Below are 11,456 nucleotides of genomic sequence, written 5' to 3'. Positions count from 1 at the left end.
TTTTTTTTTTTTTTTTTTTTGGGTGGGAAATAGGGATTTCTGGAAAAGGAAAGGACTTGACACGTTTCGTGGTTCATGTTGATTGGTGACTAAGAAATGGGAAACTATTGAATTGACGAGAGTAGAAAACAATTATGGAAAAGGCAATGTTAAAACTTTTAAGTTTAAGGCGACACAGCTTTGCGGTTTATAGTGGTTTGCTTTCTCTACTGTGAAAGTCCAAATTTTTCGTTCCTACAGTTTCTCAGTAACTGCAACCTTTTCTCTTCTTTTATTATCCTTTTTGTGAACTTGTAACTTGGTTCTGTTTGAGATAAATATTTTGTTGGTGTTTGTTTGGATTTGGGTTGTTTGTCTCTCTAGCTCTTTGATTGATTTAGAATAAGATTTGCCGATCTTGCATTTTAAGCGTATGTCCGTCTTACATCAACGCATGCTGACAGGATTAGCTATTCATAGTATTAGCCCTGAAAGTCTTGTATTGTATTCAACCTGGTGTTGTACCTATTTCCTTGGTTTCCAATCTTGCTAGTCTTTTAGTTTTAAATGGGATTTTAGAGGTTCCCTGTTTATACATGATTTGGATTTATCATAATTCATAATAATGAGATCATCTTTCATTGAATTTGCTTCCTAGAAGGAGCTTCCCTAGGTCTTGGGATGCTTTGATTTGTACCAGTATGGATGCATTCGGTCCATGCATTGTTAATTATGCAATCATGGTTATAATACCGTGTGACGAAAATACTTGGTCATCATTAGATGTGTTCTCCTGTTGAGGGATTTGGGCTGCTGAGCCGAACGTGTAAACACTTTCTTTGGGCCCTTCTATAAGGAGAAAACTTATTCCAAAGTTGTTATTTGAATAAACTGTATCCAGTGCCCGTGCTTGTTGTCTACCTCTGTTAATTTTTTCCTGGTAATGATTCTCACATGTGCGCATAAATTTTTTTTTGCATTCAGCATTTACAATAATATACGTCATCCAAGCAAGTTGGCTCTTGGCACGGACTTCCATTGTTTCAAATATAAAATTGAGCCAAAGTGGGAGGATCCTGTGTGTGCTAATGGAGGGAAGTGGACTGTAACTTTTCCTAAAGGGAAATCTGATACTTCTTGGCTGTATACGGTATGGTCTAAACCGCAATTGTTATTCGAGGTTGATTGATGTTTTTGTCTGTCCTAATTGTCTGTGTCTGCTGGTACTAGTTGCTAGGAATGATAGGAGAACAGTTTGATCATGGAGATGAAATTTGTGGAGCAGTTGTCAACGTCAGAAATAGGCAAGACAAGATATCTATTTGGACGAAGAATGCAATAAATGAAGCTGCTCAGGTAATTGCTGCTAGATTCCCTGTATATCATATATTGTATGAAGACAAAGCATATACTTGAAACCTTCAAAAGGTTTTGTATTCCTTAGATGGTACTTTACAGCATCACAGTTTTTATCTATGTTGTTTTAGCGTGAGGACAGACTTGCTATTTATTTCTAGCTGTGCATTTTGTTTTTGTTGCTTTAGTGATCCTGGTTGCAAGGAAAAAAGAAGAAGAAGAATTGATTAAGTTGATGAATTTGTGTTTCTCCCTTTCCCCAAATCTGTTGCCACCCATAGTGGTTCAGCGGACACTTGGCCGCTAAGACCAGTGGTTTTGTAATCTATTTTGTACATTACTTAATGGTTGAGGTGAACTTATTACCTACTCCAAAAACCAAAGAGTGGGGACAAGGCACTTGCTTTGAAAACATGGCACAGTGACATTTCATCAACATTTTTTTTTATAGTAATGAGTTTCATTATAATAACAAAATTTCGAAGATGTCTCTTATCCACTTTCTTGCTGCAGCTGAGCATTGGGAAACAGTGGAAGGGGTTTCTGGATTACAATGAAACTATAGGGTTCATATTTCATGTAAGGATTTTGTTTCTTATGTACATTATTTGTTGTTTTACTCAATTCTTGTTAAGTTAGGGGCCTCATTAATAATGTCCTGCTCTGGTTTGTTTTTGCAGGAGGATGCAATGAGACAAGAGAGAAGTGCCAAAAATAAATACGTAGCCTGATGTGTATATTGTTCTTTGCTAGTACTTGATGCTTTCTAACTGCAACAGCATTCTATGCTGAGATGCAGAGTAACTTCTGGTTAACTTCTGGTTCACAATTACAGATTTTAGACTTTTCTTCGAATTTACATTTTAAGATGTACAATGGATATGAGCTGTTTACTTTCTACAAAATGTTTTGCTTGCATCTTGAAGTAGTTTGATTAAGTTATTGCTCCCACTCATCTGAGTAAATTATTTTCTTTTGACAAATGTATGTGGTATTATTAAATCCAGTTCGCACTAGATTCTACCACTGTGGTCTTTGCCACTTCAAAACCTTTTTCTGGGGACGACAAACGTATATATATACTGAAACCTAGTATGTGCTCTGAATTTTCTATAAACAGGAAAATGCATCTCAGGTTGTTTTAATATGAAGGGCAAAATTAAATTGTTATTTTTATGCGAATAGGTTAGAAGATTGGCTTGAAAAGTTGTGAATCCCATCAAGTTTTAATCTTTATAATCCACCAATTAAATTGCGATTCATCTTCCCAAAGCCTTCAGAACACTAATTGCGTTTCATGATATATTCCTTCGTTTGCTAACAAGTAATTACATCTACAGCACCATTTTCAAAGAGCATACAACATTGGGATTTCAGTTGGGTCTAAAATTACTCTTAGGTTCTTACCAAAATGAACCTTCGTTACTGACAGTGACAAGTAACAATCTCAAACATGGACTGTGTTATATGCGAGCGACAGCAAGTGGCCCAGAGAAGAAGATCAATTTGATGGTTTTGGGGACGCTGAAACAAAATGCCTTCAGTCTCCGTTTGGTTCACGGAATGGATTTGAGGGGAAATCATTTCCCATGTCATTTCCCAAGGAATGAGAATGAAAGATTCATTTTCCACGCTTGGTAATGTTGGGAAAGTAACTGGGAGATTTCACTTTGTTTCCTTTCCCATGTTTGTTTTGAGTAGGAATGGAAAACAAAGTTTGTATAATTTTCCAATTATACTCATATTAAATCAAATAAAAAAAGAATGCATTTAATGATACATTGTAATTATAAATTGTTCATAGGGACAAAATAGTCATGAAAATTGTGCGTTGAATGTTGGCTCATTTTCCCAAACTTTCTCATGATGAGGGAAAACAAAACCCAAGTTAAGAAGATGGCTTCACTTTCTCCCCTACTTTCTCATGTGCCAGGCAACTATTTTCCAAGCCTGGACTTACCAAACATGGGAAAGCAATTGAATTTCCATTCTCAAGAACCAAACCGGGGATAAAATGTCCACAATGGTCCAGAACCCTTATTGATACCACGCTGACCTATAAAACACCTGCAAGCTCATAAAATAGCCAAATTGTTCAAACAGAGAAAAATCCACAAGACAAAAACCAAACTTGAATGAGAATTAAATGTGAAAATTGATTGACACGATCTCTCTCTCTCTCTCTCTGCGCATAAGTGCGGCCGTTGAGGCCACAATATCACAACGTCATCCAGGCGTGCAGTCTCTTCGGCAACAAGTTAGAGCCGTCTAATTTTCACAATGTGCAGAGAACTGAGTATTGAATATATTTGTACAATCGGCTTTAGTTTCTTTGCTTGGTAGATATGAAGTTTCTCTAATTGTCTATTTTTTTTAAGATACAAATTTACTCCAAATTTGTTAATTTGACCAAATATTGGAGCTGCTCTCTTGAATTCTCCTTGATAACTTTTTACATGTTCAGATTTTCCTTTTAGTTTGCACAGAAGAAAAAGTATGCCAACAAAGAATTAGCAACACAGCACCATCTTCCATTCTCAAAAATTAATTTCTCTGCATAAATACACCAGAGGAAATGCGATATACAATAACAGGATGGAATGTAGCAAGTGGGTAAAAAAAAAAAATCTTTATTTCATCAAACTGTAAGATTTGAACCAAAATGCTCTTAATATTGTGCTTACAATATGCCATCAGGCAAAGATGACAATAAATTCCTCTATAGATTACATAATTTGTTTGATTGTTTGTGGTATACATGTCCAACATTCTATAGTTGGATGAAATTGGTTGACTCGGTCAAGTCAATTATCTGAGGATAAACAGTAGCAACTCTACTCTTCTTGCCACATAAATCCCTTCTGCATAGGGGAGCTAGAGTTGTCAAATCTATTACCTCAGCTCCACAAGGCCGGAGATAGCTTCTGCTGGGGACCTGATCATTGTCTGCAACTACAGCCGCCGATTGTTCCCTTGCAGGTCGGCCCAATTTAACACCATGTCATCAGAAGATCCAAACAAACCTATATCTTTAGTTACTTCTGTGTCAAATGAGGTAGTGACATTTGAAGATGGTGTTCTCACTGGCGATTCAATAAAACCAAATTGCTCTGTACAATCCTCTCCTACTACTTGACTGCATCCATATGCTTCGTTACTTATACTGCCAGTATAATCCTGCTGATCATCTGCTGAACTTTGAACAATAAGATCTGATAATGTTTCTTCCTGTAATGTACCATAATTCATAGCTTCATCACATTCTTTTCCATTATACCACTCATCTTCTCCTACTTCTTTACTGTGTCCATATACTTCATTCATTCTATTGCCACTATCACTCTGCTGATAATCTGCTTAATTATGAGCCATGAAGTCCGATATTGTTTCTTCGTGTAGTGTACAATATTCATATCTTCATTAATTTCCCTCTCATTACACCACTCATCTTCATTTTCAAAAAGGTCATCAGATAGTTTGGTACAGGAAGGAAGCTCATCCACGGAGCAGACTCTGACTTTCATCTGTTCCGGAAGGCGTGGACAATCAGCGGAGCGTTTGGTGTACTGGGTTGAAAAGAAGTTTACAGTGATGTTCAAGCTGAAGATACATAGAAACACTATCACTTTTCATCAATAACAGCAAAAGCGCATGTATAATATTCATCCATTCACAACTCACAAGGAAGAAAATAAAATGATACCTCTGCCAAGGAGGGAGAGTGAGCATGGTGTATGCAAGTTTGATCTTACTGACAAGCCCTCCCAGGGATTTAAAGCTTGCAGCAGCCTGCCTGCCTTTGATACAGTTGGGTTCTGCCAGGACAATTCAAACTGCAAAGTTCCAAAGGGAATATTAGAAAGTAGGTCCCAAATTTCCAATTAATATCAATCCTAAAATAGTAATGCAATTAATCAAATTTTAACCAGGTCCAAATTGATCCTAGAATTGGTGCCAACTCAAGATGGGTCCCAATCAAGCTGGAAATATCCTCAAATGACACATAATTATCAGAATATAATTCTCAAATAATTTGTATCTAATTTGGTCCCAATCATCAAATTAAAAACACAAACAGATCATACAGAGCAATGCACTAAGACAAGTAATTGTAAAGCGAAAAAAAGAAAAAAAGAAATGAAGAGACCTGGAGAGCAGAAACGTTAGTTGGGAAACCATAGATGCACAAGACCATCTCCCATGGACGCTTCCGCTTCGTTCTCCAAGCACCTTGAGCTATTTCTCCATTATGCTGTCTTATACGACGCCGTGGGTTCACTGTGAATCTGTATCAGCACCGCCCAAATAAAACATAAACCAAGACACAGTCAAAGTGGGCTCTCTTCTTAATCCAAGCCCTAAAGAAAACCTCAAAATTTAAAGAATTTCAGATGGATCAAGATTGACCTGATTATTCTGAACAGATTGAGAATTTGAAAAAATAAAAAAAAATAAAAAAATAAAAAATTGGGGAAGATGGAAGGTACCCAATATAGGTGTGGCCTTTATAGCGGGGGCTGCTAGAGGTCAACAGATAGCATCCGAAGAATTGTCCTTCTTCTGCTTCTTCCTCCGCGATTAGGGTTTCTGGGATTTATGATCCAATCTTTCTTCTCTGCCTCATCTCTCTTTTTCTCTCTCGCACACAAATCGACAGGCGTATCCTATCAAAAAGGAGCGAATCCAATTCGACCGTTGGAATATATTACCCTTATTTCACTGTTTGAACCCTAAACCCTTCTTCAAGAAAGGCGTATGCTTCACCTGATGTTTATGATGTTAATCAAGTTTGAATCACTCTAGTCTTTTATCTGGGAAGTTAATTATTTGTTGAAAGGACTATTTTACAGATTTTGTGTGTAATCGGAATTCAAAATACGGACTGGAATCTGAATCGAAATTACTCCATGAGACTAATTATGGGACTTGAACTCATTAACAGGTAAAAAAGTAGAACCATTTGATTAGAGCAGAGCAGAGACAGAGGAAAGAGTAAGTAGAGTAAGAGAAAACTGATCAGACACTTTCTTCTTCGTTCTTTAAGAGAGAATCTATTATATATACTCGTATATCCCCATTACCGGAAAATTAAAAAAAGTAAAAAATTATTTACAATGGTCTCTTTTCCCTCTCGATAGACTGATACAAAACATCTTGAGCTGGAAAAACAGAACACATACAATTAGTAAGGGACCAACACGTAATGTATCAAACAATCTCCCCTTCCTCCCCATCCTCGTTCAGAATTGACTCATCATCATCCTCATCTCCCGAATATTCAGCCTTTATAAACAAACCTAACTGTTCCAAAGGCGATCGGAGGTGCGCTCCTCTAAACGCCCCAGACCGACCCTTACAGTTGAGAAGAGGAGTGGATGGAGAGAATCCAGTTAATCTTTCAAGTTCCTCTAGGATCCTCAAGTTTTGATCAATCTCAACCGTTCTTTGCATCTGGATAAGGACACTCAGCAAATTAAGACCACAAAGGCACCAAAGAGATAACATTCACGCAAGAAGTTGTAAATATGAAAAACAAAGGTAAACCTTCTCAAGTGCAATTCGAGCTTCTTCTCTTTTTCTCTTCCGTTGCTGCTTCAACTCAATCTCAGCCCTCATTCGTGTGGCGGCTTCAGCAGCTCTTATTTCAGCTTCAATCCTTGCCTTCTCTGTAGTATGGTAAAGTTTAAGATCATCAATTAATATAAGGTAGGTGCAGCAGGAGATTTTATTGATGAGTCATGCAGTGTAATGCTTTAACAATATAATCATGATAATCATGATATTGCAACAAACTTCAACATCAAGATCCATGAATTTTGTTATCAAACACTAGGACTGGAGAGCAAGATTCAACATGGCCAAAACACTAGGACTGGGAGACCAAGAGTCAATATGGCCAAAACAAAAAAGAAAGAAAACAGATAAAAGATTCAATTTGGCCTTTAAAAAGTTAGAATTGTTATCCACCTAAATGACCAAAAAACGTTTTGGTACAAATCAAGAAAACTGAAAAAGAACACCAAGCAAGTGTTTGCCACGCAGACAAGCCCTTAACTTAAAAATCGTGCACTTTCACATTGCACACATGAGGCTAACCTGATACAGTATAACTATTGGTTGCATTCTTATAAAATTAAGAATCTTCAAACCCAAAATGATGGCAAAGAATAAAGGAAGAAACAAAGCCAGCTTTACCTTCATGCTGCCTCCTCTCCAATCTTGCTTTTTCCTGTCGCATCTTCATTGGATCACATCTACCACCCTGGATGTAAGAATGAAAAACAAGTAAATTACTAAAATTGCATGGAAACCTTCTCACTCAGTATCCAACTAGCCTTGCATGATCTTGTGAAAAAATGAAGCTTACTTGATCCAGGAGTTTTTCTTGTTGAGCTTTCCAAATAGTGTCTGCAAAGCGGCTCTTTAGCATTGCAGCACGGAGAGCTCTTTTTGGTGAAAGTTGAACATCAAAAAGAGAAGTTTTCCATTCTGAAACAATTCAGTAAGAACTCCAATTTAATAAGTCCACATATGCCAAAATGGACGATGCTACAACTTAATTTTGGCATTGCTGGTGAATAAACTTACCTTCTCCAGAAGCAGCATCTGTTACTGGAGTTGTAAGCTGAGGGCTGGGACAAATGTTTTCATCATCCAAAGCACTTACAGCCCCTTCATATTATTTCCAACACCAATCCAGTACTCAGATCACTAAAATAACTGGTTAAATATCATAATATAACAAATTGTTGCGTCATCTCACCATCAGATTCTGGATCTGACTTGCTCATCTGGGATGTTGACAAGCTTTTTGCTTGACAATCCTAGAATTGAATAAGAAGTTTCAATTACTGCTAAAAGAACATAAAACTCTTAACTTAAACTCTCAAGGACATTAAAAGAAATATTTTCATGCATACCAGTCTGGATGCATTGGGATTAGACAAACCATGATCTCTGCCCATTGAGTCACAAGGAAGCCCGCATCGACATGCAAGGTTGCCACATGAACCACATTTTCTGCCAACCGGGCTTGATGGCTGGTTTGCATTCATAGCGCCTGAAGCTTGTCTACTGCCACTATCAGTGCCTGTATGACACACTGAATTAGCACGCATAGATATCCATAAAGCAGAAACTAAAGCCTGAAGCTTGTTTTTCTTTCATACCTCTATTAGAGTTCTTTGCTAACAATTTGGGAGTGCAATGCTGCACTGTTTTGGAAAGCTCTGCCTGTAAACAAAATATATATTACTCTGACAGAAAAGGAAATGCAAACTACTTCAACAGCATAACTACTAATCTAGAATAGGAAATGCAAATTTTACGTTTTTGTACCAATCCAGTAAACATCTTTGTAAGCAAAAGAAAATCACAATTTCTTACTTACCTCACCATCACTCACACCAAAATGAACTCTGACCTTCTCTTCGGAAGGCATGGACCTCTTGGTCACCGACATATTATGAAAGGGAGGAGTTCTACTGAGATTCTGCCTTGTATCAACATGAACTCTGACCTTCTCTTCGGAAGGCATGGACCTCTTGGTCACCGACATATTATGAAAGGGAGGAGTTCTATCAGGATTCTGCCTTGTATAAGTTACTTTCTTAATTTGACCACTCAATGATTTCCCTGGTTCAACCTTTGAGCTTCCATGATTCAATTTCCCACCTAAAAGACACCATCTCATCTCAAAAATCTTATTCAGGTTTTTGGCCATCTGATGAAAAATATTGGCAGGAGGATTGTAGACCATGGCATTAGAAAAAGTCAGTCTGACATCAGCTGCAAACTCTTCAGTGTTGCGGTACATATTTTTCTCCAGCTTTGATTTTATCGTGCCCAAATCCATGGGATGAGAAATAATATGAAAGTAATCAGGAATGTTTAGAGACAAGGGATCAACTGGTTTACTGAAAGCCCAACCATCCTTATGAGTTATCAGTGTTTTCAGAATCGTTGAACACTGCAACGTCACACTACGATCCATCTTCAGCTTCTTCTCTTTCTGAGATTCGAGAGCTTCTGGGGCTGCACGCTTCTTAGAACCTGGGAAAGAAGGTTTTGCCATTGAGCTGACCTCATTAAGTGAAACTTGATGCCCAAAGTCACACGAGCGTTTCTGAGGATCAGCTTCTATTTTTTTGCCAAGATCAGCTTCAATTCTTTTGCAGGCAAATTTAATCTTCAGCTTGTTGCTTGATAGCATGGTTTTAGTGGCAATCATACTAACAAACTGTGTCGATCCAAGATGGACAAAGCCCGAATTTCAAGTTCTTAGGAAAAAATTTATGGCTTCCCTAATATCCAATAACTCTGAGAAAACCAGTGTCCTCTCACAACACAGGTATAAAAACACACCAACCTCTGCAAAAAAAAAAGTTTGCAAAAATTAAGCAACAAATAGTGCTATCAATGCACAAGAAGTGTACTGCGTAATACTTCTACAGTAAAAAATAAAAAATAAATTTAACAAAACACCTAGTATGTAGATAGCCCACTCTCCAGTTTTTTTTTTTTTTTTCCCCAATAACATACTAAATAAATTGAGGGGCCTGTGGTGATTCAGACTGTGACATCATAAAAATTCAATTCAACTACTCCGACTATAATAATTACCCTAAAGGATTGTATCTGCATAAGTACATAAAAAGGATTTCCAGAAGTCAAATAACAAATTAACCAAGCAACATATCGGCATAACAATGGCTGATTTTTAAAACACCCCCAAGTACCAAAAATCATGCTCTTGACACACTTTAATTAGGTCCCAAACACAAAGAAATTAGGAAAAACCCAGAAACATAAAATCACGAGATCCACACACAGATTCATGAAAACGCCAGAAAAAGAGAAACCCAAGACTACAAAGTAACAAGGCAGGAAACCCAGATGAAGACGACGACTAAAAACATGAAAAAACAAAGTAAGAAAATCGTGAGATAAGAGTAGAAGACGAACTCACCGAAATTGATCGAAGGGAGAGAGCTAGCTGACCACCGACTGATTGTGCGTAGAGAGCGACGCAGCGAGAGCGAGAGGGCCCAAAAGCCCCCTCGTGGTCGTGGGTATGCGATATGAGGAAGAGACTAGGGTTTAGAGAGAGAGGGAGGGTGGGAGTGAGAAGAAAGGAAGAGAGCACAGTGAAGTGGTAGGGGCTTAGGGTTTTTCTCTTTTTACTCGACTCCAAAACAGCTAAGCTTTTTTTAATTTTAGAAAAATATATATTTTACGCGTAGATTTGGATTGGATGGGAATTGGATCTTCTAAGCGATATTTATAAGATTCTTTCTTTCCCTTTTTTATGCACTGTGTAAAATTACATTTTTACCCTTCGTTCCTTGGTCGAAGTTTCCTTTCCTCTCTGGGATTTGGTTTTGGGAAATTCCAAGAGTGCCTAATTTATCATATTTTATTTCCATGTGTTATGTACATAAATGTATAAATAATCAGTTCTAAGTGAAATGGTGGATTTTTAAACCGCAATATGAGAGATAAACTCAAAAATTGCATATTGGGAGAAAAATATATTAATTAAGTTTCTATTAAAATAAAATAAAATTTAACTTTGTAGAATCTGTTTAAATAATATCTTGGATATACGCTCTAAAATACATAAACAAAATTCGAGTGGTTTGAGAGAGATTTTTTTTTTATCGGTTTGTAAAAAGACATTACGAAAACATAGATACGTAGAGGGTGGATGAATAAACGGTGAATTAGTGTCTATTTAATTTGTTAGATGAATAATTATTTAAGGTCTAAAGATTATAGAATTTAATCCTATGATCAGCCAAAATTTGTAAAATAAAATAATTTAAAAAAGCATCACAGAAGGTCGATCAGGTAAATGAGCACTCTCCAGGGTTAAAGAGTTTAGCAATCGTCGCACATTCACCCTTTACAACAAGTATTGGGTCATAATCTAAAAACCAATTGGTTCAGTTTTGAGACCGCTCAACTTTTGATGGTAAAACCGAACTAAACGGCAACGGATCCTTTAGGTTTGGCTGATTCAATGCCAACCCCAACTGACCCCTTACAATAAGTATTGGGTCATAATCTAAAAACAAAATCAACCATTACAATTTGGTTCAACTTTGAGACTGTTCACAACT

The 11,456-nt window shown here is 37.2% G+C and overlaps 3 protein-coding genes across 5 annotated transcripts; 1 reads left to right on the top strand and 2 right to left on the bottom strand.

Moving 5' to 3' along the window:
* The first annotated feature begins 39 nt into the window (after positions 1 to 39).
* On the top strand, positions 40 to 2,286 carry LOC117623785 (eukaryotic translation initiation factor 4E-1-like). 2 transcript variants are annotated; one of them, XM_034354761.1, is made up of 4 exons: positions 53 to 1,129; positions 1,210 to 1,335; positions 1,849 to 1,914; positions 2,016 to 2,286. In XM_034354761.1, the coding sequence occupies exons 1-4, from the start codon at positions 923 to 925 to the stop codon at positions 2,064 to 2,066; spliced, it is 450 nt and encodes a 149-aa protein (XP_034210652.1). In that variant the 5' UTR covers positions 53 to 922; the 3' UTR covers positions 2,067 to 2,286. The 2 variants fall into 2 exon arrangements, with proteins under 2 accessions (XP_034210653.1, XP_034210652.1); XM_034354762.1 differs by lacking the exon at positions 1,849 to 1,914 and having other exon boundaries at positions 40 to 1,129.
* A 2,001-nt stretch (positions 2,287 to 4,287) lies between these two features.
* Positions 4,288 to 6,413, bottom strand: LOC117624226. Its single transcript, XM_034355371.1, has 5 exons — positions 6,400 to 6,413; positions 5,483 to 5,621; positions 5,092 to 5,168; positions 4,775 to 4,935; positions 4,288 to 4,688 (listed from the first exon to the last, which is right to left on the bottom strand). Exons 1-5 carry the CDS (start codon positions 6,411 to 6,413, stop codon positions 4,288 to 4,290), a joined length of 792 nt encoding a protein of 263 aa, XP_034211262.1.
* Positions 6,338 to 10,564, bottom strand: LOC117624680 (transcription factor GTE12-like). 2 transcript variants are annotated; one of them, XM_034356070.1, is made up of 10 exons: positions 10,304 to 10,562; positions 8,726 to 9,705; positions 8,505 to 8,568; positions 8,256 to 8,425; positions 8,099 to 8,159; positions 7,924 to 8,007; positions 7,703 to 7,824; positions 7,531 to 7,597; positions 6,880 to 7,001; positions 6,338 to 6,786 (listed from the first exon to the last, which is right to left on the bottom strand). In XM_034356070.1, exons 2-10 carry the CDS (start codon positions 9,563 to 9,565, stop codon positions 6,544 to 6,546), a joined length of 1,773 nt encoding a protein of 590 aa, XP_034211961.1. In that variant the 5' UTR covers positions 9,566 to 9,705; positions 10,304 to 10,562; the 3' UTR covers positions 6,338 to 6,543. The 2 variants fall into 2 exon arrangements, with proteins under 2 accessions (XP_034211961.1, XP_034211964.1); XM_034356073.1 differs by lacking the exons at positions 7,703 to 7,824; positions 7,924 to 8,007; positions 8,099 to 8,159 and having other exon boundaries at positions 10,304 to 10,564.
* Positions 10,565 to 11,456: the final 892 nt, after the last annotated feature.

The sequence above is a fragment of the Prunus dulcis genome, chromosome 4, assembly GCF_902201215.1.
Source record: "Prunus dulcis chromosome 4, ALMONDv2, whole genome shotgun sequence".
Lineage (NCBI taxonomy): Eukaryota > Viridiplantae > Streptophyta > Magnoliopsida > Rosales > Rosaceae > Prunus > Prunus dulcis.
This window is presented reverse-complemented; position numbering and strand designations above follow the sequence as displayed.

What these genes read in the sequence shown, in the direction of transcription:
- LOC117623785 (XM_034354761.1), top strand. Translation starts at nt 923, where the DNA reads ATGATTCTCACATGTGCGCATAAATTTTTTTTTGCATTCAGCATTTAC. An exon ending in ATACTTCTTGGCTGTATACG is followed by an intron (nt 1,130 to 1,209) that starts GTATGGTCTAAA and finishes TGCTGGTACTAG; the next exon opens with TTGCTAGGAATGATAGGAGA. An exon ending in CTATAGGGTTCATATTTCAT is followed by an intron (nt 1,915 to 2,015) that starts GTAAGGATTTTG and finishes TTGTTTTTGCAG; the next exon opens with GAGGATGCAATGAGACAAGA.
- LOC117624226 (XM_034355371.1), bottom strand. An exon ending in CTAACGTTTCTGCTCTCCAG is followed by an intron (nt 5,169 to 5,482) that starts GTCTCTTCATTT and finishes GGAACTTTGCAG; the next exon opens with TTTGAATTGTCCTGGCAGAA. An exon ending in TTAAATCCCTGGGAGGGCTT is followed by an intron (nt 4,936 to 5,091) that starts GTCAGTAAGATC and finishes ATGTATCTTCAG; the next exon opens with CTTGAACATCACTGTAAACT.
- LOC117624680 (XM_034356070.1), bottom strand. Translation starts at nt 9,565, where the DNA reads ATGATTGCCACTAAAACCATGCTATCAAGCAACAAGCTGAAGATTAAA. An exon ending in AGCAAAGAACTCTAATAGAG is followed by an intron (nt 8,426 to 8,504) that starts GTATGAAAGAAA and finishes TGTGTCATACAG; the next exon opens with GCACTGATAGTGGCAGTAGA. An exon ending in GTCAGATCCAGAATCTGATG is followed by an intron (nt 8,008 to 8,098) that starts GTGAGATGACGC and finishes AATAATATGAAG; the next exon opens with GGGCTGTAAGTGCTTTGGAT.